Genomic DNA, 25,423 nt, shown 5'->3' with positions numbered 1-25,423 from the left:
AATAGGAAGAGGGACATCAATATAATGTATTGTTAGACAACAACACCAATGACCCAATCAGTAGCTATGTTTAGATTAATGTTCACAATTTTAATCACCATGAGTCCTTCTAGCAATTAAAGTGCTGCTACAGTATGGAGTGTAGATGGCTTTACCGGACCAAATGTTGAAACCTCGTCTTCTTCTGTCCTTACTTCAGTTTTTCTCACTCTATGTTACAAAATAAAATAAAAAAAAATTTTAAAAAAAAGGGAGATTTTTTGGCAGACTGTGATGCTTAACACTTTTTAGTTTGTGGATCACTATTTTTATATCTAACTCCTTTTTTTGCTTTTTAATGTTTTCTTTCTTGTGGCATCTCTAAGTTTACTTAATTTTTTATCTTTTACTTTTTTAGGTGACGATGGGCCATGGGAGACCTCGGCCTGGGCTTCCAAATGGAAGTGAGTCTAAACATTAACCTTTCTCTTCAAGTGATTGGCTTGGGCCGTGTCAGTCGACCTATGTGCCCTTAATCCTTTCTTTCTTTCTTTTTTTTATTAAAAAAAAATGTTTTCTTTTCTTTAAAAAATAAGCCCCCGTAGTTGGACTTGCGAGTTATTATAAATGCTACCGTGTATGTAGTGTGGAAGTATTATGCCAATTTTGGCGTCGAGTTAGTTGATTTTATTTATTAATTTTAAATTTAAATTAAAATATATAATTGCATATGTAAGCCTAATAAATGAATTAAATTTGACGCACTATGACCTTACTCTTGGTCGTGGGTTAATTAAGATATGTAGAATAAATATTGAGTTTAATTATTTTATTATTTTGTATTTGTTTTTTATTGGAGTCGTTAGATCGTCTTTACTTTCCTAAAAGAAGATCTTAATTCTAGAAACCTATTAAGCTACCAAACATTAGTCACTATTTTTCTTCACAAGTCATCCTATTCTATGGTCGTCGCCACCTCCGCTTAATTTTTTGCTCTTAGACTTCAAATCCACTCGAACCAACGCTAAAATAACGTTAACTCACGAGGCTATCATTCATTAAAATTTTATAATTTTTCTGCGTACTGATCGTTCAAGATTTGGTTCGTAACATTGTGGAACAAGACTATAAGAGTCTTAATGTAGTAAGTTTAATTGTTTTTTGTGTTATTTTTCTTATTATATAATAGATTAAATTCTTTAAAACTAACTCTACACAATAGAATACTCGTCTTATTTATCTAAATTAGATTAAAGCCACACAACAGCAAGGGAAAGCACTCTAATTTCTGCGTCCTTTTAAAATGAATCAAAACTAATCCAATGCCCACCACATATAAATGGGCCAAGGAAATACCATTATGTCAAATTTCAGACATCGAAGGAAGATTTCTACATTAGAAGAAACCAATCAAACAGAAAAATATAGTTATTGCCTTCACTATAGAAAGAAGACCATTGAATTCTCCTTCAACCCTTCTCTTCTTTCTCTAATTTGAATGAAAAAGAGAGAAGGATTTCTATGGTCAAATTTGTACTGGTATAGTTATTTTAAACGGCGTCGTGCATGCGCAGTTGAGCATTTCAATGGCTAACTGTTATATAGAGAGTATGGCATTGTTATATTATGGCATCATAATCATATCCATACGTCGTCTGAATATTAATGATTAAAACCACAATTATAGCATCATAATGTCTTAGAACAGACTAATCTTTTTTATTTAACTTATAATTAATTTATGTGCTCATAATAATAAAGAAACTAATTGTGGTCAAAATCTCCATGGTCGTGGGCAATATGTGCAGTACAATTACGGCACTTCTATTGTGTATCATATAAAATTCTAGTACCATTTCAATTCTTACACAAGTGGATTTCGCCATCCTTGGAATTAAAGAAATGAGCATTAGAAGTTGACATAGTTTATAGTGAAATAAATTCTAGGTTGTTTTAGAGAGGGCTGGTCTTGATCAATAGAGTCAAACCTCTCAAATCTCTCACAGCCAAGAACTGAGATACTTATTCAAGAGCTTTAATTACTTATAATAACAAATAAAGATTGTAAACTAACATAGCTTATAGTGAAATAAATTCTACGTTGTTTTAAGCAAGATGGGTCTTTATCAATGAAATCAATAAAACTCATTTAGCAGAAAAAGAATTTGTCACATATGGCCAAGAGAAATAGTCATGGCTAAAAAAAAAAATTTTAAATTTTTTTCTGAGAGAGAAGTTGAAACTTAACCACGGTTAAAATTCAAAGTTAAGAATACTAATGTAATATAAACTTTTTAAACTATCTAAACACTATGTATTTATCCATGAACAAAGACGACAAATGAATAAATTTGCAGTTTGCTTTAAAATGTAAGTTATCTAATTTGTATGTATTATACGTGAGAATTATGAACCACCCTATTATTTCTAATGGAATTGAATAGTTACTAAAATAACTCTACAGGATGATAGGGTAACTCCAACTTTAACTTGAAGTGCTTGGTGGGAAAATGTATATTAAAAAAGATAAATTCATATGAATTTTTTTGAACTAAGTTCCATGATTTTCTTGTGATGAATCTATAATGAGGGAGCCTTTGATCTTTTTGTTGGTAGTAAGACAAGAGGATAGTTGGAGAATTAATGGAGTCAACGCAATTATATTAGGGTAAATAAAATGTCTTAAGGTTCGATGGATGAGTAACATAATAAGGGATATTGTATGTATAATGTCATTAGAGAAGTGTTAGGCATGGATAATTTTTTTGTGATTGAAGGTGGGTTTGAGCAAGTTTTTTTTTATTTAAAAAATTGCAACAATATGCTCCTATTTATACATAATAGTAAGTCTGGAGAAAGTAAATAAACACTAATAATGAAATAAATAATTCTGAATATTTAGTTATTTATGAAAAGAAAATACGATTTACATCTTGATTATTTGGCGCCATTAGATTAGCAGATAATCCATATCTATATTATGGGAAGATTAGAATGAGATTACATGAGTAGTAGATGGTCATGGAGGAGTAGTTTGATTTTTGATGGACATTGGACAATAACATTGCCAAGTGCTTTAAATATGAATGCAGTGGTGGTACAAATTATTAATATATGTGTAAACACACTTTAAAAAAAGAGAGAGTATACCTTTGGTTAAAATTTATTTAGCAGAATAATTATGGCACTGAGGAATATATTTTATTAATTTAAGTATAAAATATATATCTATTATATTTATATTATTTTTAGATTATCATAGATTGTGCTTGCCGGGTATTTATGATGTTGTAGATTTATGAAGGATCTTATGTTTATCTTAGAGTAGTTGCTGCAGTTTAATTATTAGTCGTTTATGTTTGCTTTGCTTAGATGAACTGTACGTGGGCTTAATATTTTAGGTTATTTTTGGAGGCTTATTATAGCTTGTGTTTTGTGTTAGATATTAGACTTATATTTTAGTAAAGCTAATTACGACTTTAATTCCGACTTGTAAAACTTCTCCGTTCCCTTTCCTTAATTTAAGAGAAGCTTCTCCGTTCTCTTTCTATTCAAGTTCTTCTGGAATAAAAGACCCTACCAAAGTCATCTTTATCCTCCACCAACCCAATAAAAGTCGTCAAACTATCCGCCAGCCTCCCCGCCGCTATAAAAGGACAAACCAAGCTCCTCTCTTTTCCAAATAATCTCCTCATCTCTCTCCGTCTCTCTCTCACTGACGCACCGCACTTGGCGGTTGTCCATTTGTCGAAGCTCGAGGTCCGCAGCCATGGATAACCTCCGTCCCAGCTCGGCAAACAACAGCGCTCTCACTCCTCTCACCTTCCTCGATCGCACCGCCGTCGTCTACGGTGACTCCCCGTCCGTAATCTACCGAGACACCGTCTTCACCTGGAAACAAACCCACGAGCGCTGCCTTCGCCTCGCCTCTGCTCTCTCCTCCCTCGGCATCTCCCGCAACGATGTGGTAACCTCTTTATTCTTCTACAAATTAATCCCAAATCATCGCGACCAACAACCTCGCGATTTCTCTTCAAAATCCAATCTTTGACCCCCAAAACCGCCGTAAAAACCCAATCTTTTATTTCTTTTTAATCCTCGTAGGTTTCGGCGATCGCACCGAACATCCCGGCCATGTACGAGATGCAGTTCGGCGTACCCATGTGCGGAGGGGTGCTCAACAACATCAATACACGCTTGGATGCACGAACCATCTCCGTCCTCCTCCGCCACAGCGACTCCAAGCTCGTCATCGTCGACATCCTCTCCGTTGATCTACTTAAAGAAGCTATTAACCTCCTCCCTTTCTCCCATAAACCCCCTCAAATCGTAGTAATCGAAGACCCATACGAAGAAGCCCCCAACCCGAGCCCTCCTTCCTCCCTCACGTATGAGAAGCTAATCGAGATGGGTAATCCCCAATTCGATTGGATCCGACCCAAAAGCGAGTGGGATCCCATGGTGCTAAACTACACTTCTGGGACCACCTCCGCCCCAAAAGGCGTCGTCCACTGCCATCGAGGCATCTTCCTTGTAACCCTCGATTCCTTAATCGACTGGTCGGTCCCAAAGCAGCCCGTTTACCTATGGACGCTTCCAATCTTCCACGCCAATGGCTGGAGCTTCCCATGGGGCGTCGCCGCCAAAGGCGGGACCAACGTCTGCCTCCGCCGCGTCGAGCCTGCCGCCGTCTTCGCCGCCATCGCCGACTTCCACGTCACACACTTGTGCGGCGCGCCGGTCGTCCTCAACATGCTCGCCAACGCGCCCAAGAAGATGACGCTTCGGGATCCCGTGCACGTGCTCACTGCCGGCGCGCCGCCTCCGGCGGAGGTGCTCCGCAGGACGGAGGAGCTCGGGTTCACCGTCTACCACGGATACGGGTTAACCGAGACGGCCGGGCTCGTGGTATTGTTAACAACTCCCTCACTTTCTAGTCTACTTTAATAGCTTATAAAAAGTTTCATGCAATAAAAGCAAGATTCTTTGAATTAATATATGATGTTTAGAAATTTTAATTAATGTTTTACTTAGCTTAAAAACTATTGATCTTTTCTCATATAAAGAGGAACTTTATCAAATTTTGCAAAAGAATGATCATATATTCTCTTATTAACATGAGCTTTAAACAATTCAATTGAGTTAGATGTTCAACCACATTAGCAATTCCTTTATTTTAGTAAGTGCTCAACAGTTTTGCAAATTTGGTGCTTCCTTTATTAGAGGATTTAGTCACTGAACAATTTAATAGTTTTATGATATGTCATCTAATATATATATAAAACATGCTCAGAATGATAAATAGTAGAATGATGGGATGCAAATTAAACTAAAGTACAATGTAGGAAGTGTTAAGTTGATAATAGAGGCATAATATTTATATTTCTAATAAACATAAACTTGAATTAAGGAATTTTGTATTAATTATACGATGACTGATGGTTTTAATTTTTTGATATTCTTAAGGTATCGTGCGCCTGGAAGGGGCAATGGAACCGACTCCCGGCCACCGAGCGCGCTCGGCTCAAGGCGAGGCAAGGGGTGCGAACCCCAGTCATGACCGTCGTTGACATCATCGACGGCGCCACCGGCCGCAGCGTATCCCGAGACGGCTCCACCATGGGGGAAATAGTCCTCCGAGGTGGGTGCATAACGCTGGGATACTTCAAAGACGACAAGGCCACTAAAGAGGCAATAAGAAACGGGTGGTTCTACACCGGCGACGTGGGCGTGATGCACCCGGACGGGTACCTGGAGATAAAGGACAGGTCGAAGGACGTCATCATCAGCGGGGGTGAGAATATCAGCAGCATCGAAGTGGAGTCCGTGCTGTACGGTCACCCGGCGGTGAACGAAGCGGCGGTGGTGGCGCGGCCCGACGAGTTCTGGGGAGAGACGCCTTGCGCTTTCGTGAGCTTGAAGGAAGGGGTCAGCTCACCGCCCAAGGAGGGGGAGGTGATCGCTTGGTGCAGGGAGAAGATGCCGCATTACATGGTGCCGAAGACGGTGGTGATCAAGGACGAGTTGCCGAAGACGTCCACCGGAAAAATCCAGAAGTACGTGCTCAGGAATTTGGCTAAGCAGATGGGCTCGGCTCGAACGAGTCGAATGTGATTTGGTTCGAGTCGGTCGACCTATTTCGATTGGTATTTTTATAGAGAGATGATTGGATATTGAACTGGTATACTTATAAACTTTGGAATAATATTAATAAATTATTATGCAAAAGTTAATTATGCATAGAGACTCTTGTTTTTTCTTTGGCTCGATTATCTAATATCTTCACTCTCAACTATATACTCTCAATTTTTCTCTAAAATAAAATGTTTAAAATTAATCACATGGCATTATTTTAACTGGAAAAATTAAAGACGTCTGAATCTTCTGGAAATTAAGATAAATAGAGAGAGAATCTTTACCAGATAGACACATCGTGTTGTTTGGATGGTACTTCCCCAAGCAGGTAGTGAGTGGTCGAAGCTTTCTTCTCCTGCACGCAATAAGGATAAAGTTATATAGTAGTCCGTTAGTATGCTTGACTTCCGTGTTTGAATGAGGCCTGTGAATTCTAAGCTATTTTCTTAATAAAAAATCTCGGCTGTAACATAGTTGGATGTATATCCACCGAGCTTATGGATAACATAGACTTGAACGAGGTTTTATCAACAACAAAAATAAAAAAGGGAGAATATTCCACAGGTAGCAATAAATAATCCTTGCAAGGAAGTTACAGAGTAAATGTTAGGAGTTTTTGAAAAAAAAAAGGGGGCTCTATATAAACTTTTTTTACCTTTTAGTCTGTTCATTAAATTTATTATCACTGAAAACCTATTTTAGCCAACTCAGCTGCCACATCATAAGTTGACCAAAGAATACAATAACTTATATAAAACATAAACAGCTAAACAATTTAACGATATCACTATTACATAAAACACTTTATTATAAAAAAAAATACTCTATTTTTTTATATAGTACGCTGTGAAGACTTTATATGTAAGAATATAATTGATGACTCAGGTATTCATATGAAAATTTTAAAACCACTCTAAATAAATTTTTTTTCATATAAAGGTTTAGCAACTAATCAATAACTTATATTTAAAATTTACTATCTAGAACAGCAATGTTAAAATACACTTTATTCATATATACTTTAATTAGACGTCTAAAAATAATTATGGACAGACCTAAAATGGTCCAAAACTCCTGAATAGCACATGGACAGAATGTTAAAAGTTCTAGTGCAAGGAGTATATAGAAGAATCAAAATGATACCTTTAGAAGTTTCAACTGCTTTCTTTGGTAGCACTTGAATGTCGATAAAGCTTTCGTCGATTATTTAAGTTCCCTGATCTCTCCTCAACTGCTGCAAAAGGATGGAATTTGACATTCCCAGGCTAAGTCAACGACTAACAGAACAAGCAATATAGACTTTGATAATAGATGGCACGACCTACAATGTTTGCACCATAAGCGATTTAAAGTATCTATATCATTAGTTAGAGATCTTATATACTTGTTGCACAGCCTGAGGTACAGATTAAGCAGTCCAGCACTTGCATTACTTATTATTTCAGATTAGACTCTTGCCGCCGACAAAAACTGTTTAGTCTATTCTCTCTGCAAGTAACTACTTACTAGAGAAACTAGGAATAGATAAAAGAGTTAAACAGCAAATAGACGCACTCTAATGACATCGGGATAGGAAAAACTCATAATCTGGATGCAAGTTGGCAGACATCTGACTGCCTTTAGGAATTTCAGCCCTAGCCATCAAAACTGCAGTTTGATTGAGTGTTCTCAGTCTCTCTTTTAATACTTCTGAGGGGTTGATATGTAGGGACTCTTCTGACATCATAGGCTTAGAGTTTAAATCCTTCATCCTGAACCACCACTCTCCCTGTAAAATGGTCCAACATCACACCTTGAGTAGAACATCCCAGTAAATACAATTGTCAGATAAGATGGCATGGTAAAATATAAATGACTTTTTGAAAAAAAAACCCATGTAAGACAGTAATACATAGGAGCCATCAGGACAGGTTGACCTCCCTGGATACTGTAAACTTGCTTTCTTTCACTTTGACTGTGTAGAAATAACCACAGCTACTTTGATCTGCTTCTCCACTTTTATATGGTTTACTGGATTAAATTGGTTATCATAGAAATCCTAGATTCACTCCAAAATCCCTCTTAAATTTTGCAGTATAAATATGTATATTAGATCAGTAGAAGAAGATGCCAGGAAAGCAAAATGCAGGTAGTGCCAATCTCTTGAACTACAAAAGTAGTGCAAAAAGGTCGGGCTGACGTATCTTTAAGACAAGTCAATATTATACTAAAGTGGCAATATAAGTTTTTATCACCAACTTCTGTCTCCTATTTTGCAGCATACCAGTAAAACACAAAACAGAGGTTATAGTACCTTGTCATTGTAAGTCTGCAAACCCACAACTGGAGAAACTACATGAGTAAGACCACCATTCATATTTGACGAGTCATTTCGTTGAACCAAATGGCCTAGAGAGTGATAGGTCAAAAATGCAGCGCGAAAATTGCCATCAGGTATACGATAAATAGGGTACCATGCAACACAATACCTGAAGAAAAGCAGAAATGCTCTTAATAAAAGAATTTATCTGGCAAAAGAACTATTTAAATAATACACCACAAGGAAGCAAAGACTATTAAAATATCCAGAACAAACCAGGAAGCAGGATGAAGATCGCGAAGGTTGAGATATTCCAACTTTTGTGGGTCTCCAAATATTTGGCCACTAGATGGTTTCACGCCACTAATCAGCTCTTTTATCCTATAAGTTAAGACCAAGAAATGTTGTTAAGGCAAACAATTGTAAGCACAACGAATAGCGCAGAAACATTAAAAATAGCAGGTCTCTGCATAAATGCTAATACAAGAATTTAGTAAAATAAAGAGTACAAACAGAAACAAGGAAAATAAACAACAATTTTAACAGATCTGTGTCGCAAGAATAAACAGTAAGGTATCAAGTCCTAAGGTTAAAAAATATATCCAAAAACAAACAGAATGTGCAGGGAAAGTTCATAGAGTACAAGAACTAACTTTTCAAATAATGGGCGTCGTCGAGGAGGTTGTTCAGACTCAAAATACTCAAAAATGAGCTCCCCGTCACCTCTTTTACAAAACTGATCATCCTCAGTAGAAAAGGTGGATCCTGGTAGGAGTTTATCATTTTGCTTGCAAGAATGCGGAAGAAGCAAATAAGATAAACTTGTTGAGGTCTCATCAAGTCCAGCTGCCTCATCCTGAAGGTTTCCAGACCTGTTGCTTCCAGATTGCCTGAACAATTGCACCGCAGATAGATAAGGTACAAAATATGCACTAAACTCAGAATAATTGGTCCGCAATCTTTTCAAGTTACGATAGTCCTGTGCCTTTACTTCCAACCCGTAGCACCCAGGTTCTTCATACCACTGCCAGATGTTCTTTAATGAGCTATTAGGAATCTGGTGCCAACACAATGAGTCACCAATTAGCTGCTCCGGCGAACAAAGTTGGCAACTTCTGATGTATGGGATGTAACTAATAGCTGGGGAGGCAGAGTAAATAAATCTCTCAAAATCAGCCAGAGGAATGCCATTGACCAGGTGAATACCTTCCACTTTGACTTGCACTTTATATGCATCATTAACAGCTTCTATTATCTTGTCCAAATCAGTTTCAGATCTCGGAAAATGTTGGCATTTCAAATCATGAGTTTGGCACTTGGCCGCAGCTTGTGCACAAGAAAACTCTTTAGCTGAACACGGTCGATTTGTCCCTTTATAATTTAATGCATCTTCACGACATGAGGGATCTACATGCTGGAAAAGATGTTGCGAACTTAGCAGCCCAGCACTAGAACAATGAACAATACAAGGATCAACTGATCTCAAAACCTCTACCTCAACATCATTGCAATTGCAACTATCAGAATTTGAGTTTTCTAAAATGGAAGGTTTTAAGCCATCTGAATGGCCAATATCAGGAACTTCTGAATTATTTTTCCCTACAGGGATCCACTTCTGGAATATCAGTCCAGCACAATAGTCCAACTTACTGTCCAATTTACTACATTCAGGAAGAAATTTTTCAGCTTCCAATGTTGCACATTGATAATTTCCAGTCATCTTCTTTGGATCCTCAGAACTAATGCAAAAGGAGCTTCCTTTAATGGGCATATGAGCATGAGAATCCTGTTGAGCTATCAGTACACCAGCTTCATTGCATGAAGGTTGTGTAAGCCTTTCACATCCCAAACCACCAATATTTCCTGATGTCATTTTTCTCATGTCACACCGTGACATCTGCTTTTCTTCAGATTGGTTGTTGGTGATACTTTCAGTTGATTGGAGTAAAGAATGCTGAGACAAGGTAACACTGGACGACATCAATTCTCTGTTTATTTGCTCGGTACCATTAACTGACAACAAAGTCTGTGATCCTTCTTTTTGAAGAATATGATTCCTGTCAGCTCTCAGCACACTGGTCTTAGAAGTGCAGGAACCCTTTTGGGACTGGTGACTGCTCTGCTTGGAAGCTGAACTTGGTTTTGTTTTCACGTTACTTACTTGGGTTGTGCCTGAGGATCTACAGGAAATTTCAGTCAAATTAACTGCAACATTAGCTGCTTTGCTTAAATCTGTTTTAATAGCTTCATCAAATCTCATTCTTGTTCTGGATTCGTTTAGTGTGATCACATCCTGACATGTAGTACATGAAGTACTTGGTTTGTTGATTAGCTCCTCATTGTTAAATTTCTGAACCTTCTGCCAAACAGAAAGGTCATTTTTTTCAGCATATCCATGTATTTTTGTGCCACCCAATCTATTTGCTTCATTAAGGCCCACAATACCAGACAATTTCCTAGCTCGGCTACCTCTTTTCCCAGAAATAACAGGACAAAAATCATTGCTGCTACAAGCTTCGCTGCTGTATTGAGTGCTTTCAGTACTATTTTGACCACTAATGACATCTTTTGACCGATCATGGTTACTAGGATAGCAGTCCTCTGGCTCTTTCGTACAACTATTGCATGGATCTACACTTGTATACATGTAAGAATCTTTCAAACTACCAAAGTCCGTGACAATACCACATTCTAAACAATTATGTCCACTTTCAACCTTAACAGCTAACTGTGGCTCAACATCATCATTACTCTTCTTGCTGGTATCACTGTTCCAACCATCCAGAAATGGTTGTACTTCTACTGCAGCACCAGGGTTGTCCATGGATCTTCTTGATGAATTGTTGTAGCATTTGTTCTTTTGTCTTGGGTGGACATTTCTGTGATTCTCACTAGACTTTAATAGATCTTCTTTTGAAGTTTGAATAGCACTTGATGCTTTATTCAAATTATTGGTATTGTTGTTGCTAAATCTTACACCAGATGTTGCCTGAGATGAAGCTGTTGGTCCAGAATCATCTGTATCATCGCTGTAAGATGTTGAAGACATTAAAGTAGTTGAACAATCTACATATTCATAATTGTTATCGCTATCAACTTTTTCCATATGAATTTCTTTAAGTGGATATCTAGGAGAAGATGCCTGCTCAGACAATTTGTCGGCCAGATGCTTGGAAGAACAAGTTTTATCATCGCCGTCGGAGATCACAAAAGAAGCACCACCTGTGCTCGCTTCACATTGGATTTCTAACCCAACGGAAGCTTTTTTGTGCATAGCTCGTTTGTGCCGCTTCCCTTTCTTTTTCCCTTTCTTTCTGGGACTCCCTTTCACAGTCTTGTCTGCCCTGGGAATATCACTGCCTATGAAATCTGAACCAACTGTCTGACTCTCACAATGTGAAATGGAAGATTTATCCAACACCAAGCCACTCACAATGTATATGCTTGAGGAATCATTCACGCTAGTGGCCCGTTTTTTTCTTTCAAGCATACTATCGTGACCTACGAAAGAATTGCATTCAGAAAATGACTTGGAGGAATCAGTCTGCTCAAGTGCACCCGTCTTCTGTTCACTTGGCAGGTCGATCTGAAAAATAATAGTTGGTTGTGGAGATGAAGACACAAGACCATCCATGTTAGCTCCTGAAATCAGATAGTTTCTCCTATCAGCTCCTCGTAAGGGAGATAAAAAAGGAGCCAGTTTCCAGTATGAGTCAAGCTCAAGGGCAAAGAATGGGAAAATAAGGCACCTGGTACATGAAACTTAATTTAAATCCACTCGATTACTAAAAGAAATAAGAGAATGAATAGAGAGCAATTGAGCATGTGAGTGTATGTAAAATGTAAACCATGAATATAGTGATAACACATGCAGAAGGAAGGCATGAGAACCCAAATGATGATAGGAAATTCACTTAAGTTCTTCATCACAAGTTTTAAGAAAGCAGCATTGCATTGGCAAATATAAAATAAAGATGATAATTCAATTCAAACAGAAGAAATTGTATTGCACTGCTGACATTAGGAACAATAAAGTCACTAAGCTTAATCCAACTAAACCCATTATTTCTGTAAGAATTCAAGTAACCAACTATGAACTAACCATAAGTCTACAGTATAGTACCTCTCTTCAGAATTCCCTGAAATAACTTCGGATGCTTCATGATCCTGAAGAAAGAAGCATACATATAATCTCAGCAATTTTCACAAGAGGAAACTCAGTCTGCATCTCCATGGAAGAAAACAAAAGGTGCCTATAAATGAAAAAAAAGAACATATAACCTTGGAACAAAATCTGCTGTTACTCTGATCTCGTGAACTTTTAAACATAGTGCGACTTCTCCTATCCGCAATCTTCTCAATATTACTGGCCATTCCATGCCCATACGGCATCTTTTCTTGAGCCTGTCTATGCAGAAGTGAGTATGAAATGCATGAGTCAATGAGCTAAATGGAAAACAAATGCTACTTCAGATAAAAGCAGAAATTACACTCACAGATAAAATGAACAGCACTACATTACCTTGATGACAAAAAGGGTGAAGTTCTTATTCTTTATGGAAGTAAATGTGAACTAAAAGCTATGTGGTAGATTTGATATAGAATTTCAGCAAACCCCTTGTTTTTTAACAGAAGAACAATTGCTAACAGGATCTTACTTCATATCTGATATCTGAACCCAATATAAACCATCTCTCAAGAACTACACTGACTATACCTCATCTACAACATCATGCGCATCAACTAGGATCTATTGACCAATCACTTTGACCATCTTCTCCAAATATCACTCAAGTTGCTTAAGACTCCTGATGGAATATATTGAGAGGTAAAATACCACAAACCTCACATGCAACTCCTCATATTACAGTCACACACATTGGCACTCAAAAGCCCAAAAAACAAGTTTAGTTTGATCCACTAATTTGCAACAGCATATGACGATCTCAACTCTAATCAGCATAGTTAAATAAAACAGAGCATTTATATAAAACTGCATGCAACCATCAAATTCACAATGAAATAGAACTTGAAACACGAAAGCTTTCTAGACATACGACAAATTTAGAGCTTCTTCGTTTGTTTACTCGATCCATATGCAAGAAGATGAACGCATAGCCAGATAAATCATAGAAGTGAATGACAATCGGGAAAAATGTCCAAATGTCGCATGCCAATCCTCATCGACCGCATCATCGAGAAAACAGCAGAATACAAACCAATGGAAAATCCGGATCAACAAGAAATCGGAGCAAAACAAGTTGTTGCTGCGATTGATACTAAAAAGAGGCCATCGATGGAAGACAGCGATCCACGCTAAAATTAGCGGCCGCTTCGAGACATGGATCACTATGGGCGATAAGAAAGAACGGCTCACCTAAATCCGAGTTGCTACTCGGCTTTCTGGTGCGAATCCCGCGAGGAGAAAGCGGAAGACGAAAGCGAAGCAAAGAGTGGAAGTGAGTGGAAAGAGGAGAAGAGGTTTTAACGCTGAAGACGACAACTACTTCGCAAGGGGTAGGTGAGCGAAAATATCGTAACTTCCGGGTTGCGATTATATATATATATATATATATTTATTTATTTATATAATTCATAAAAAGGGTTAATTTACAAAATTAATTTTTATTCTTCTGTATATATGGGTTGTCCTAGAAGGGAGAGTTCGATCGAGATTCAGAAAATGAGAGGAATAGAAATTATGGATCTTACTATCAAGAGAGATATATTAGAATAAAAGAGAGTGAAAAGATTGATACATATTGGGAGAAAGCGGGTATAAATATATTAATATAAATTTAGAGAGGAAGAGGAGAATAATTTTTGGCATAAACTAAAGCAAATATTTATCGCATGTCACTTTCGGATGGAAAAGTAAATAGTAAGCAAACATAAATGTCATTCTTGAAATAATTAAATAACTTGGGAGGTTTTAGAGTTACATTTTCTATTTCGAAAAGAATAAATGATACTAAATCATCGTAAGATTTAACTCCTATAGTTTTGTAAGGTAATATTGTTAATATGTATAGAATTAGCTATATAATAGGAATAAAAATAGTGACTGTTACTTACACTATGCATAAGACTACAACTCTAATTAGAAAAATCGTATACATTAACGACATTCATGTATTGGAAACACTTTCCATTTGGATTAACTGCAAATCACATCTTATACTCATTGTCAGTTGATCAAGAAGGTCCTTATTCAAGTTATAAGTAGATGAGTAATATATATTTCTTTTCCCGGGATACTGATGCAAATTATTTGTCTTGAATCTGACGAGGACCATAAGAATATACTCGTTATCAGACAAAACATAGGAGAGATATCTCCAATTCTCCACCATGCAACTTATAACTTATAAAAGAATGTTAAAGGCTAGTTCATTGTCTTCAAGTCCTCAGGGGAAAGCAACATTCCTTGAATAACGATGACGATACAAGATCTTATACAGCTACAGAGGAATGAAAATTACATGAGGATATAGTGACTCTTTATAGTACAAAAATGTAATTACATGGATTCATGCCTTCAAAGAAGTTAAAAGAAATTTCTCTCACATCTTGTTATGTCAGCCCAAATATCGAAGCAAGACGCCGTCATTGCCGAGTACAAAACCTTTGCCATCAGTGATGAATCTGCAGAATGATTTTAGAGTACTTTGTGTTACGTTTATATCAGAATTATTTACAACAGCGAAAGGAGTTTACATAAATCAGTAAGCTTTACTATCTTCTCTTGGACCTTGTTAGATTACAGGCAGAGGTAGATCGAGATAAGTACGTGGGTTGACATTTCATTCAACTGCTTCTTGAGTGCAATAATAATGTGAAACATTGTGAAGCAATGTAGAGCTGAGAAAGAAGAATAATTACTTGACTGAATATAGATTTGCAGCAATGCTATCTGCAGCTTTATCTCGCGTCCAGGTCTTTCCCCCATTTTTAGTTCTCAACAGGATGCCACTTCCCCCAGCAGCCCATGCTTCATCCTGGAATCAACATTTTAACAGTGTATTCATAAACTTCCATGCAGCACCACTACATACAATTAAACATGCCTAGTTAATAAAGCACTCCATTTTGCTTTTACTTTGCACTGCTATTACCTTTGAGCGATAACCAATGTCAAGAATACCAAATCCCCGGCTCTGGACAGGAACTTCTTCAAATTCCTCAGATATCTGAAATGAGCAATAATGATTAGTAAGCCAACCATATAACTTCAGAATATTGTCTAGTAATGAAATGGTTCTAATTCTCAAACTGAAGTACGCAAAGAATTAAAATGACTTGCACAAAGATGTCAGAAGGATCATAGAAATGAAATGTAAAATTTACTAGCCAATATATAACTCTTACAATATGACACTAAAGTGATCTAGCTAATTGGAAATACCCTAAAGAACCAACCCATTGTATGTTATATATCCAAGAAAAGAACATCCACAGGATATCTGCTAATTCATTGCAGTTTGTGAAATTGTAATTGTCCTCACTGTAATAATACCCAAAATAATAGAAATAACCCCTAAGCACTGACAGCAAGGTGTTCTCCTAAAAGAGAACTATTCAAGTTCATGACCATCAGGTAGGAAAGAGAAAACTTGTACACAAAATTTTCAAGCGTTAACTTTGAAATATAGAAATGAGATCATAAACCAATAAATCCACTTTCATTACCCCTGCCCCTTTACTTAGATAAAGTCCACCACCACGCACAAGAAGCCAAAGGCCACCGTCAGCTCTCCATCCCATATTTTGAATTCGTCGCGCAACTGCTCTATTATGTGGTTGCCAGTATGGCTGCAAAATTTACACATATAATTTAAAGATCTAGGCCATCTAAAACTGAGGAACAGACTAAATCTTGCTAGTCAGAAATAAAATTCATTGTCACTTAAGTACTGGGAAGAATATTATATTTTAAATTCTGAGCTTAGTAGCAAGCATCACTAGGAAGGATGAATTTATCAAGATGGATACTGAAGCCTAACAGCAAAATTATAGTTTCCATATGCAATGCTTTACAAAACAACCTTGTTGTTAGGGTCATAAGAGATTGTATCTGTCTGTTACGGGCAAACCAGGTAACAGTTTCCTAAGTTCAGAAAAAGAGTATTACATATATGACATCAACGAACCAAAACCAAGACATTACAATAGATAATTCTTATTTCAATCTCCTATGAATGAAAAAGAGTATCGTAACTAGGTCTAAGAAACTTGGGTTAATCCAATTTGTTTGTACTTTGTAGGCATGCAAAGTTAAAATGGGGAGTCCTAGTGCACACTGGCTGTGGTCAATGCTTAGTCTCGTCTGGGACAAATGCCCTTGATTTCAGCATAATATGGAATGCAAGAGGATGGAATATCAGCAGAGTTGTAAAAGAAAATATAACCAGCAAACCTGTCCAGGCTCCCAGGTCAAATAGAAATTCCCACGGCTTGAGACAGCAACATAGCGGCCATCAGGAGAGCGATTTACTGCGTTAAAGGTTCCTGTATAGTAACTTGCACCACTGATGCCACTGGAAACTGTTCTGTATCATAGATAAAAATAAAATAAATATGATATGCTTTCAAAATCTAGAACCTTATGAAGTGAAGAGTGCTTGAAAACAACTAACGTTCTTATAGATGAAATATATGTGTGTGCCAATACAGTGCCTTTTATGGCTTAATTGTAATGTCCACCTTGTATTTTGCTTTCTTCATGCATAATATTCTTACCTACCTGTTAAGAGTAGCAGATACAGTCTCTTGAACAGCAGCCTTCCAGTTGTATCCGCGGTTGGATGTAACATAGATTGCTCCCTCATCAGTGACCATTTCTGCACTTTTTTCACCAATTGCTTTTATATATACCTGTGATGTAACAAGAGTAGTTCTGCCTGAATTAGATTTTAGTGGCACATTATGTGTTTATGACTAAGAGAAAAGAAAATGAACAAAAAGAATGATGATCTGCTAACTGAATTCTCACATAATTTGATGCAGGAAAAACATACATGTAGCCTAACTAAAATATTTGATACTTAAGGCATGGTTGCTGATTTTTTTTTTTTTTAATCAACAGCCTCAAGAGTAAAAGGCTTTGCTTTCTCCCCCACCCTTTTCAGTTATCACGATGACAATTTTATACAAGATCTACCTTCTTGTCTAAAAGCAACTTGCACTTGCCGAGGACCATTTATTGTGCATAATGTAGAGCGAAAATTACACTAAGAAGGAAGCATGGTGTAAATTATGGAGGGTTATGTCTTATGAGTACCATGTCTCCAGGAAGTTGAGCACTCAAAGGTATTCTTTCCCAGCTTTCTCCAGCATCTGATGTGTACAACAAAATGGAAGGTTTTCCAACAATCCACCCCTCTTTTCCTTTAAAACTTATAGAATTAAATCTGTAGTTGAAGTCTTCATCCTCTGCAGAAGGTATAGAGCGTGGAAACCAAGTAAGGCCTCCATCTTTTGTCTCCATTATAGTTTGTCTTGTCCCCAGAAGAAAACCTGAAAGATGTAGGTCACACCTCATTATCGATCTTCAATAACAAATAGTCAGAGCAGTTCAAATGTAGTTCTCACATTCTAGTTTCAAGTAAATAACAACATGCTATATAAATTACTCTACCGCTAAAAAGAAGTAAATGCATATCAATTTCATACATTGTTATGTTGGAAATTTTAAAAGTGACATTTTTATGTTCCCAGAGTACTGCCTGGGAATTGTACTTATGTAAGCTTTGTAGAGATCATAGGGAAAATTTCCCAGCTTTTTTGAATTCAACTTATCAAAGGAAAAATATTTCTTCTAAAAGGATAGAAGAATCATCATTTAGCACAGTTAGACAACTACACATCATTCAGTGCAATCAAACACGAGCAACCAAGCACATTAAAATGTAGTAAGCACCGAATTGAAAGCAAACTACAGCAATCAAAACAGAGTAGACGTGGATCTAAGATGGAGATATCACGGCCCAACGTTTACAAAGGCAAAACTAAAATTGACGTTTCAGATTTAGCTAAGAGAGCGGTTCAACAAAATCAACAAGACAAGGATTGAGAGAAGAGACCGTGGGACAAATCGTCGGGCACGAAAGCGACGTCAAGGAGGACGACGCCGGGGTCGATCGGGAGGTAGATCCTCTCCCACTCCGCGAGCGACGGCTCCTCCGCTCTCGCCGGCAGCGGAGCTCCTGCGAGGGGCACGAGCGCCAGGGGAACGGCGGCAGCGGTCTCTGCGATGAACTGGCGCCGACTTTTGGAGGAGGAGGAATGGGAAGGGTGGGAGGCGGCTCGAGGAACGAGGGGACAATGGCTGTGGCCGGGCTTCCTCGAGGAAGAGGAAGAGGAGGGTCTGAGGAGGAGAAGGTTTAGATCAGTAAATTGGAGACTCGCCATTGGAGAGAAAACAGAGATCTTTTTCGCCTTCTTTCGTCCCCTCTCTCTTCGACTCGCTCTCTTTAGTAGTGTTCTTATCCGCGTTCGCGGTACGAATAGCAGCTTCTCAAAGTGTGGATAACATCGCAAGAGAGATGACGGTTATCCGAGTGCCACGATGTTATACTTTATACGTTTGATTTTGAGAAGAAAACCACTTTATATTTAACCCCACATACTTTCGAAGTTTTATATTTTACTCCTTACCCCCAGAGGGTAAAATGTAATTTTTCCAATTTCATTTCGTATTTAGCGGGAAAGCCCACTTGACCCAGTCCAGGCTCCAGCCCAATTCACACCCTTAAACCTTAGTCGGTACACGTGGCTCAAGTCACTTAATGTTCGTCTCGGGTTAGCCCAAGCTCGAATAGGATCGACTCGAATTAGTCGTCTCTCTTCTTTAGCTACTTTAGAGGAGGGAGGTTGGATAAAAGCTTTGGGACTCCCAAGTTGCAACGACGCAAATGATCCAACGAATAGGTGGTGTGCTGTTACACTGTTCTTTTCATTCTAATAGTTGAGGACTTGTTATGTTAGGTTGAGAAAGTTGTGGTAGTATTGTAATGTAACTGCCGCTCACCAACTGTTCGATCAATTGCCAAGTAGAACAAGTATTGAATTGTTTATATTGTTTCACTTGAGCTGTTGATACTGAATTTAAGTTCGAATACTTTTGTGAACATGTATTAGCTCTAGCCTCTGTTATCAGCTTCTGCGTGGATAAATTATGTGACATTACCTTGGAAGCATGGGTATTCTCAGTCATGAATGCAGTTTCATATAGTCCTGCAGAAAATTTTGTGCAAAACCAATGTTGAAAATTAGTCCCATATTAAAAAAATTCAGGCACCCATGTATTACATATAAGCATGGATGATGGCACGCTGTTATTATTTTTCTGTAGCTGTTTTGATTTATTCATTATATTTTTTTCTATGATCCTAGACATTACAAGTTATATGAAAATAATTCTATATTCACCAATTTACATCTGTAGTACCTGTGATATATTTCATCAGCAGTAGCATCATGTTTAATTCTTCAGCTTGTATTGTGGAATATGATTTGAACTGTTCAGCACTCAATTTCAGTCTCTGAATTGATACTCAATCTGATTCTTTCTTTAGATGTTCTTCCACTGATGAATGCTGGCATTGGGTTGCCGTTGTGGAGTACATGGCTTACGTCGAAAGTGACGATGAATCTGCCTCATCTTTCTCCTCGCAAGAGAATTCCCCCATTCTCTTTCTCCTCACGGAAGACTCTAATTACCTCATCTTCACTCCCTGACTCAAATAAGAAGAATAAAGTCATTGTAGTCTCTGGTCCTACTGGAGCGGGGAAGAGTAGGCTGGCTTTGGAGCTCGCAAAGAGGCTTGATGGAGAGATCATCAGTGCTGACTCTGTCCAAGTGTATCGTGGACTCGACATTGGATCAGCTAAGCCTTCAGCCTCTGAAAGAAATGAAGTACCTCATCACCTAATCGACATCTTGCACCCATCAGAGGAATATTCTGCAGGGCAGTTCTTTGAGGATGCAAGGAAAGCAACTAGGTGTGTGCTTGACAAAGGCCGGGTGCCGGTAGTTGCAGGTGGGACTGGTCTATACTTGCGGTGGTACATATATGGAAAGCCAGATGTTCCTAAAGCATCACTAGAGATTACATCTGAAGTTTGGCCAGAGCTCATGAACTTGCAGAAGAAGGGGCAATGGGATGCAGCCGTAGATTTAGTAGTGAAGGCCGGTGATGCAAAAGCTTGTAACTTGCCTTCGAATGACTGGTACCGCTTAAGGCGTAGCCTAGAGATTATCAGATCTTCTGGATCCCCTCCTTCCGCTTTTAGTGTACCATATGATTCATTTCGTGAGCAACTCGATTCAAAACCAACAGACACCTCAGTCAATGGAACTTCTGATATAAATGTTTCAGGAGAATTTCCTGGAAAGGACCTCGATTATGACTTCATTTGCATTTTCATCTCAAGCCCACGAGTAGAGCTTTATAGATCAATAGATTTCAGGTGTGAGGAGATGCTCATGGACACGGAAGGCTTACTTGCTGAAGCCTCATGGCTTCTTGATTTAGGTCTTCGCCCGAACATGAACTCTGCAACTCGAGCAATTGGATATAGACAAGCTATGGAGTATTTGCTAAGGTGCAGGCAAGAAGGGGGTAGAAGCTCACCGAAAGAGTATTACGCATTTTTGTCCGACTTTCAAACGGCATCTCGAAATTTTGCAAAGAGGCAGACGACTTGGTTCCGCAACGAGCTGATTTATCAGTGGATTGATTCATCTCAACCTTTTGAGAAAGTTGTGGATTTCATTTGTGATGCTTACCATGATCAGAATGGAACAGTGGTGCCTGAATCACTAAAGATGAAAAAAGAACTCACCGGCAGACAGGAATCCTATGAACTGAAGTCCTATCGTACAAAAAATAGGCTATTTATTAGTGATGAAGATTGTAGTAGTGTCCTGGAGTGGATTAGAAGGACTCAGCAGCAGTAAACTTTGTTTTTTTTTTCCTTCTCTCTTTCTCCCTTTCATGTACTCTATCGCCACTGATTCCTTGGTGAACTCCAAAAGATATCAAGATTTCCTTTTTCGATCCCAACTAGATTTGTTTTTGGTAATTCTCATGGACAACGTGATACAAGAGGCCTACTAGTTACGAGATAAACCACTCGAAAATGTAAAAAATAAAATATTATGAGCTCAGCTAAGCACATTTCATCCTACAATTAAGACAAACGTGCAAGACCCCAGTCCGCACTCGTGCGCCTCGTCATTGCTCGATGAGTTCTCTTGCATTCGGTTTAGTATACCCTATGATTTCCTTTCAAATATCCGATGTGGGACTAACTAGTGTCAAATCGATTAGTTTTCGACTTAACCAACTTGGAATAGTTGACTTGCAAGAAGTAGCATCCAAAGTAACACATAGATTGACAACTTCTTTGACCGACAGCTTTCGGTTACTAAATCATGGCAACAAATCACGCTAACAACTTATAAACAAGTACAATTTTTATTTATTATTATTATTATTATTTTTTGACTTCTTCTCTAGCATGAGCGAATAATTTTTTTAAAGTTATTTGTGATAACTAATAACACTCGAGAAGAAAAAATGAATAAAAGAGAAGGAAAAAAGTTATAATTTTTGGGCCGCAGAAAGCGTCGGTGGATAAAACTTTGCTAATTTAATTATTTCTAATAACACATGACAATAATAGTGCATGAGGACAAGCACCAGGGGCAAAATCGTAAAAAAATGGCTGATAACGCCAGGTTAGAGTCCATGATGGCAGCCACCAACTTTATACACAATAGAAGATATAATTATATACAATTTGAGGGTTATATAATAAAATAGTCTTAGTGAGATTATTTGTTATAATAAAGGGATAACAAAGTAGAATTCTAGGCTTCTAATTAACTTTGTGTGTTTTTTAGACTATATACTTAATATTCTTGCAACTTGTTATAATATGAGAGGGGCCTTGTAAAATCTCTATAAGTTTCAAAATTTTATGACTTTTATGTGTTAATATCTTAATCGAAAAGAATGAATATAAAGAAGAATAAGGGTGTTTCTATCATTTGCAATTGAGTTGATAGAGTTTTAATACTTTGTTAGATTTAGAGAGTATTATTGTAAAAAAAATAAATAAAGGTAAAATATATTTAACGCATAATTTTAATATCTTTTGAGAGTTTGACATGACATTTGAGTGGTCCATGGGAAAAAGGCCAAGGAGAGCGAAATTACCAAATTGCCTTCGGAATCTTTCCACGTGGCGGGCGCTCCAGAGACCGTGTCAACCGAAGTAAAAGACTCGTGTGAGCTATACTCCTCCCACTTCTCTTTCTTTCTCTATCTCTCTCTCGCTCTCTCGCTTCCGATTCCATTCCAGCGAAGGCGACGCCTCGCGTGACTAATCCTCGAATTCCAGATGATATACTCCAAATACCACTAAATTTTCCCGGAAATCAACATCGCCGTCGCGAGATCTACCGATCTAGAATTCTTTCGCTCGATCTGGACTCCGGTCTCGATCTCTACGATTTTTTCTTCTTTTTGGTGGATTTAAGGCTCTATTTTCTCTAATCCTTCGAACTCGATCTCTCTGGGATGGGATCGGATGGAGTTCGGAGGAATGAAATCGTTCATCCGCTTTTAGATGGATTCTCTAACGGAGCAGTCTCGCCCGAGAGGGAGTTCGGTAACTCTCATTCTTCGATCGTGTCTCCTTTGCGCTCGTCGTCCCCTTCTTCGTATACTTCGGACGTTGGTTATATCGAGCACCAGGTGTCGAAGATGGACACACTCGCTGGTATCGCTATCAAGTATGGCGTCGAGGTAATTGGATTTCTCTCTCTTTCTCATTTGGATGTTGAGCTGATGAATCGACTTTTGGGAAATGCGACTTATATTATAGAAATTTAACAGGAGAAAATCTGCGATCTTGCCATAGAAGTAATTTACTAGTAGTGGTCAAAATTTGTTGCATTAATGAACTTTGAGCATATAGTTTATTGTAATGATTGTGATTAGAGTCTTCTTTTAATGCTGTAGATAGCTGACATTAGAAGGATGAATGGATTGGTTAGCGATCTGCAGATGTTTGCACACAAGTCATTGCAAATACCTCTACCAGGAAGGCACCTACCATCCCCTGTTCAGCTGAATGGTTCGGCTAGGAACATGTAAATCTCTCCTCTCATATCATAATTTGCGTTCTTCTGTTTACTTCTTTACCCTTTATTCTCCTCTTTGTGGTTCAATTTTGGATTGCAGTAGTTAGAGAAGAGAAAATAAATAAATAAATAGATGAAAGATATTTAAGGGGTTGTTTGACATCATGCATTTGGAAAGACTCTATCTATACATACAAAATGTAACATACAAATCAGTTTTTAGTTTATAGATTTCACGAAATATCATTTTCAAGGGCTAAGATGGGCTCGCATGCAGCATTTTGACATCCACCAATTAAATGGATGTGAAAACACATTATCTTAACCTTTAATGCAAAGAAAAATAGGAAAGATATAGAACTTTTGTTTACATTGGTTTTACATTTCACACTATAGATACTGTATCTTGAAATACATGAAACCAAATGGCCTCTTGATGTAATTGGATTGTAAGGTCTATCTGAAAAATCTATCAATCTTATGATTGTAGTTTGCCTACAAAATTGATGTATTAATGCATTTGCTTTACATGATCTTTCTCAAACCTATTCATTGGCAGCTATTTAATTGAATAAATTAATGATAGGAAGATTTTTCATGCTATAAGATCCAGACAATTTAATTATAGTTTCCATGAGACTATACTGCAACGAATAAGATAAAGAGCTTTCCTACTAACTTGGCTTGGTATCCAGCTATAATTTGTTTCCCTCTCGTGGAGCCTTTCAACTTGAAAATTGTCATCTTGCTATCTGAGTGTTGCTAGGAGAAGGTTGGCAAAATGATGATGATGATGATGATAAGGAACATAATGATTTGGCATAAACAATATACCAATAAATTTTTCATATTTATGCAAAATAACAAATATTTCAGTGTTACTTATGGATACATGAGTAATTATTTCATGAAGATTCGCAGAATGACATTGAATTATGCAGACGGCGGACTCCCATTCATTCCCCACACAAAGATATTGTAGATTCCTTCCAGTCCCTGAAGTTGAAATCTTCTCCGCAGAGCATCTCTCCCGCTATGAGCACCTTGCAGGGATACTATGGTCTCACACCACAAAAAGGAGACCCAACAAAGGATACTGAAATGGCCGTCTATAAAACAGGCAGCTTAAGGCATGCAGCAAGTGAACCACTTCCCAGAGTCTGTCCGGCACCTCATCCACAGCATCCAAGCAGGCATCAGATATTGAGAAGTCCAGTAAACCGCTTCTCGCTACAAAATGGTGAGTTCTCGGAGGATGAGCTTGTTGTTGAAGCTGGCAGTGAGGGTGAGAAATCAAAGAGTGAGATGTCCGTCAGACGGCGACAAAAAGCTGAAACTGATTCTTTGTTAGATACCACTGACTTATTTGAGGATACTGGAGCCTTCCCAACTAAGATTGCCCGAAGTCAATTTCCAAGACCAAAATCCGGAAGCAGGATTGATATGGTCATGGGACAGAGAGAATCCCTTCCAAATGCGAAGGATGATCCTTTACTGTCTGATGTGTTCACTGCTGTAAGGAAGTCGTCGAGCACATCTAGTTTGGCAGAGCCAGAGATTGTGTCCTCCATTTGGTCAGCTTCAAAATGGACACTGAAGTCTGAAGCTATCAAGCCATTTTTTGATGGGATACCAAATCCCATATCAGTTTGGAGGAACAAAACTGCTTTAGATTAGTGTACTCATTTACGAGATTTATCCTATATTCTTGTCTAGATTCATAGCCCACAATTGTTTGTAATACTACGTACAACTTTCTAAGAGAAAATGAAACAGAAAGCAGGATGATAAGTCATCAGGGCCGATCGTTTTACCTGGTTTCTTCTTGTCGGTTACGTGCTCGTCCTATGACAGCT

General features: G+C 38.0%; 5 protein-coding genes across 13 annotated transcripts; 3 read left to right on the top strand and 2 right to left on the bottom strand.

Moving 5' to 3' along the window:
* The first annotated feature begins 3,532 nt into the window (after positions 1–3,532).
* Positions 3,533–6,219, top strand: LOC140788667 (probable acyl-activating enzyme 5, peroxisomal). The gene is made up of 3 exons (XM_073138039.1): positions 3,533–3,946; positions 4,084–4,887; positions 5,446–6,219. Exons 1-3 carry the CDS (start codon positions 3,749–3,751, stop codon positions 6,091–6,093), a joined length of 1,650 nt encoding a protein of 549 aa, XP_072994140.1. The 5' UTR covers positions 3,533–3,748; the 3' UTR covers positions 6,094–6,219.
* Positions 5,380–13,929, bottom strand: LOC140788666 (uncharacterized). Of its 8 annotated transcripts, none has more exons than XR_012109056.1 (10): positions 13,791–13,929; positions 12,695–12,817; positions 12,537–12,580; positions 9,067–12,162; positions 8,690–8,794; positions 8,408–8,582; positions 7,669–7,882; positions 7,258–7,348; positions 6,399–6,469; positions 5,380–6,113 (listed from the first exon to the last, which is right to left on the bottom strand). XR_012109056.1 is itself a non-coding variant. In XM_073138038.1 (7 exons), exons 1-7 carry the CDS (start codon positions 13,507–13,509, stop codon positions 7,670–7,672), a joined length of 3,795 nt encoding a protein of 1,264 aa, XP_072994139.1. In that variant the 5' UTR covers positions 13,510–13,560; the 3' UTR covers positions 7,444–7,669. The 8 variants fall into 8 exon arrangements, 1 of the variants encoding a protein (XP_072994139.1); XR_012109058.1 differs by having other exon boundaries at positions 9,067–12,055; XR_012109057.1 differs by having other exon boundaries at positions 12,695–12,821; positions 13,791–13,894.
* An 877-nt stretch (positions 13,930–14,806) lies between these two features.
* On the bottom strand, positions 14,807–18,956 carry LOC140789328 (photosystem II stability/assembly factor HCF136, chloroplastic). 2 transcript variants are annotated; one of them, XM_073138992.1, is made up of 9 exons: positions 18,496–18,920; positions 17,694–17,929; positions 17,157–17,287; positions 16,830–16,962; positions 16,103–16,225; positions 15,529–15,603; positions 15,296–15,411; positions 14,981–15,058; positions 14,807–14,874 (listed from the first exon to the last, which is right to left on the bottom strand). In XM_073138992.1, the coding sequence occupies exons 1-8, from the start codon at positions 18,821–18,823 to the stop codon at positions 14,992–14,994; spliced, it is 1,209 nt and encodes a 402-aa protein (XP_072995093.1). In that variant the 5' UTR covers positions 18,824–18,920; the 3' UTR covers positions 14,807–14,874; positions 14,981–14,991. The 2 variants fall into 2 exon arrangements, with proteins under 2 accessions (XP_072995093.1, XP_072995092.1); XM_073138991.1 differs by having other exon boundaries at positions 14,807–15,058; positions 18,496–18,956.
* Positions 18,957–19,200: 244 nt separating this feature from the next.
* LOC140788991 (tRNA dimethylallyltransferase 9) lies at positions 19,201–21,480 on the top strand. Its single transcript, XM_073138558.1, has 2 exons — positions 19,201–19,342; positions 19,990–21,480. The coding sequence occupies exons 1-2, from the start codon at positions 19,327–19,329 to the stop codon at positions 21,372–21,374; spliced, it is 1,401 nt and encodes a 466-aa protein (XP_072994659.1). The 5' UTR covers positions 19,201–19,326; the 3' UTR covers positions 21,375–21,480.
* Positions 21,481–22,716: 1,236 nt separating this feature from the next.
* LOC140788355 (uncharacterized) lies at positions 22,717–25,365 on the top strand. The gene is made up of 3 exons (XM_073137572.1): positions 22,717–23,229; positions 23,446–23,576; positions 24,509–25,365. The coding sequence occupies exons 1-3, from the start codon at positions 23,002–23,004 to the stop codon at positions 25,242–25,244; spliced, it is 1,095 nt and encodes a 364-aa protein (XP_072993673.1). The 5' UTR covers positions 22,717–23,001; the 3' UTR covers positions 25,245–25,365.
* Positions 25,366–25,423: the final 58 nt, after the last annotated feature.

The sequence above is a fragment of the Typha latifolia genome, chromosome 5, assembly GCF_019914945.1.
Source record: "Typha latifolia isolate L0001 chromosome 5, TyphaL0001v2, whole genome shotgun sequence".
In the NCBI taxonomy this organism is placed as follows: domain Eukaryota; kingdom Viridiplantae; phylum Streptophyta; class Magnoliopsida; order Poales; family Typhaceae; genus Typha; species Typha latifolia.
The sequence above is the reverse complement of the archived record's forward strand: the minus strand, read 5'-3'. Positions and strand labels throughout refer to the sequence as shown.

What these genes read in the sequence shown, in the direction of transcription:
- LOC140788667 (XM_073138039.1), top strand. Translation starts at nt 3,749, where the DNA reads ATGGATAACCTCCGTCCCAGCTCGGCAAACAACAGCGCTCTCACTCCT. An exon ending in GCATCTCCCGCAACGATGTG is followed by an intron (nt 3,947 to 4,083) that starts GTAACCTCTTTA and finishes TAATCCTCGTAG; the next exon opens with GTTTCGGCGATCGCACCGAA. An exon ending in CCGAGACGGCCGGGCTCGTG is followed by an intron (nt 4,888 to 5,445) that starts GTATTGTTAACA and finishes GATATTCTTAAG; the next exon opens with GTATCGTGCGCCTGGAAGGG.
- LOC140788666 (XM_073138038.1), bottom strand. Translation starts at nt 13,509, where the DNA reads ATGGATCGAGTAAACAAACGAAGAAGCTCTAAATTTGTC. An exon ending in TCAGGGAATTCTGAAGAGAG is followed by an intron (nt 12,163 to 12,536) that starts GTACTATACTGT and finishes TTCATGTACCAG; the next exon opens with GTGCCTTATTTTCCCATTCT. An exon ending in GATCTTCATCCTGCTTCCTG is followed by an intron (nt 8,583 to 8,689) that starts GTTTGTTCTGGA and finishes GCTTTTCTTCAG; the next exon opens with GTATTGTGTTGCATGGTACC.
- LOC140789328 (XM_073138991.1), bottom strand. Translation starts at nt 18,823, where the DNA reads ATGGCGAGTCTCCAATTTACTGATCTAAACCTTCTCCTCCTCAGACCC. An exon ending in GCCCGACGATTTGTCCCACG is followed by an intron (nt 17,930 to 18,495) that starts GTCTCTTCTCTC and finishes TACATCTTTCAG; the next exon opens with GTTTTCTTCTGGGGACAAGA. An exon ending in ACATTGGTTATCGCTCAAAG is followed by an intron (nt 15,412 to 15,528) that starts GTAATAGCAGTG and finishes TGTTGATTCCAG; the next exon opens with GATGAAGCATGGGCTGCTGG.
- LOC140788355 (XM_073137572.1), top strand. Translation starts at nt 23,002, where the DNA reads ATGGGATCGGATGGAGTTCGGAGGAATGAAATCGTTCATCCGCTTTTA. An exon ending in CTATCAAGTATGGCGTCGAG is followed by an intron (nt 23,230 to 23,445) that starts GTAATTGGATTT and finishes TTAATGCTGTAG; the next exon opens with ATAGCTGACATTAGAAGGAT. An exon ending in AATGGTTCGGCTAGGAACAT is followed by an intron (nt 23,577 to 24,508) that starts GTAAATCTCTCC and finishes TGAATTATGCAG; the next exon opens with ACGGCGGACTCCCATTCATT.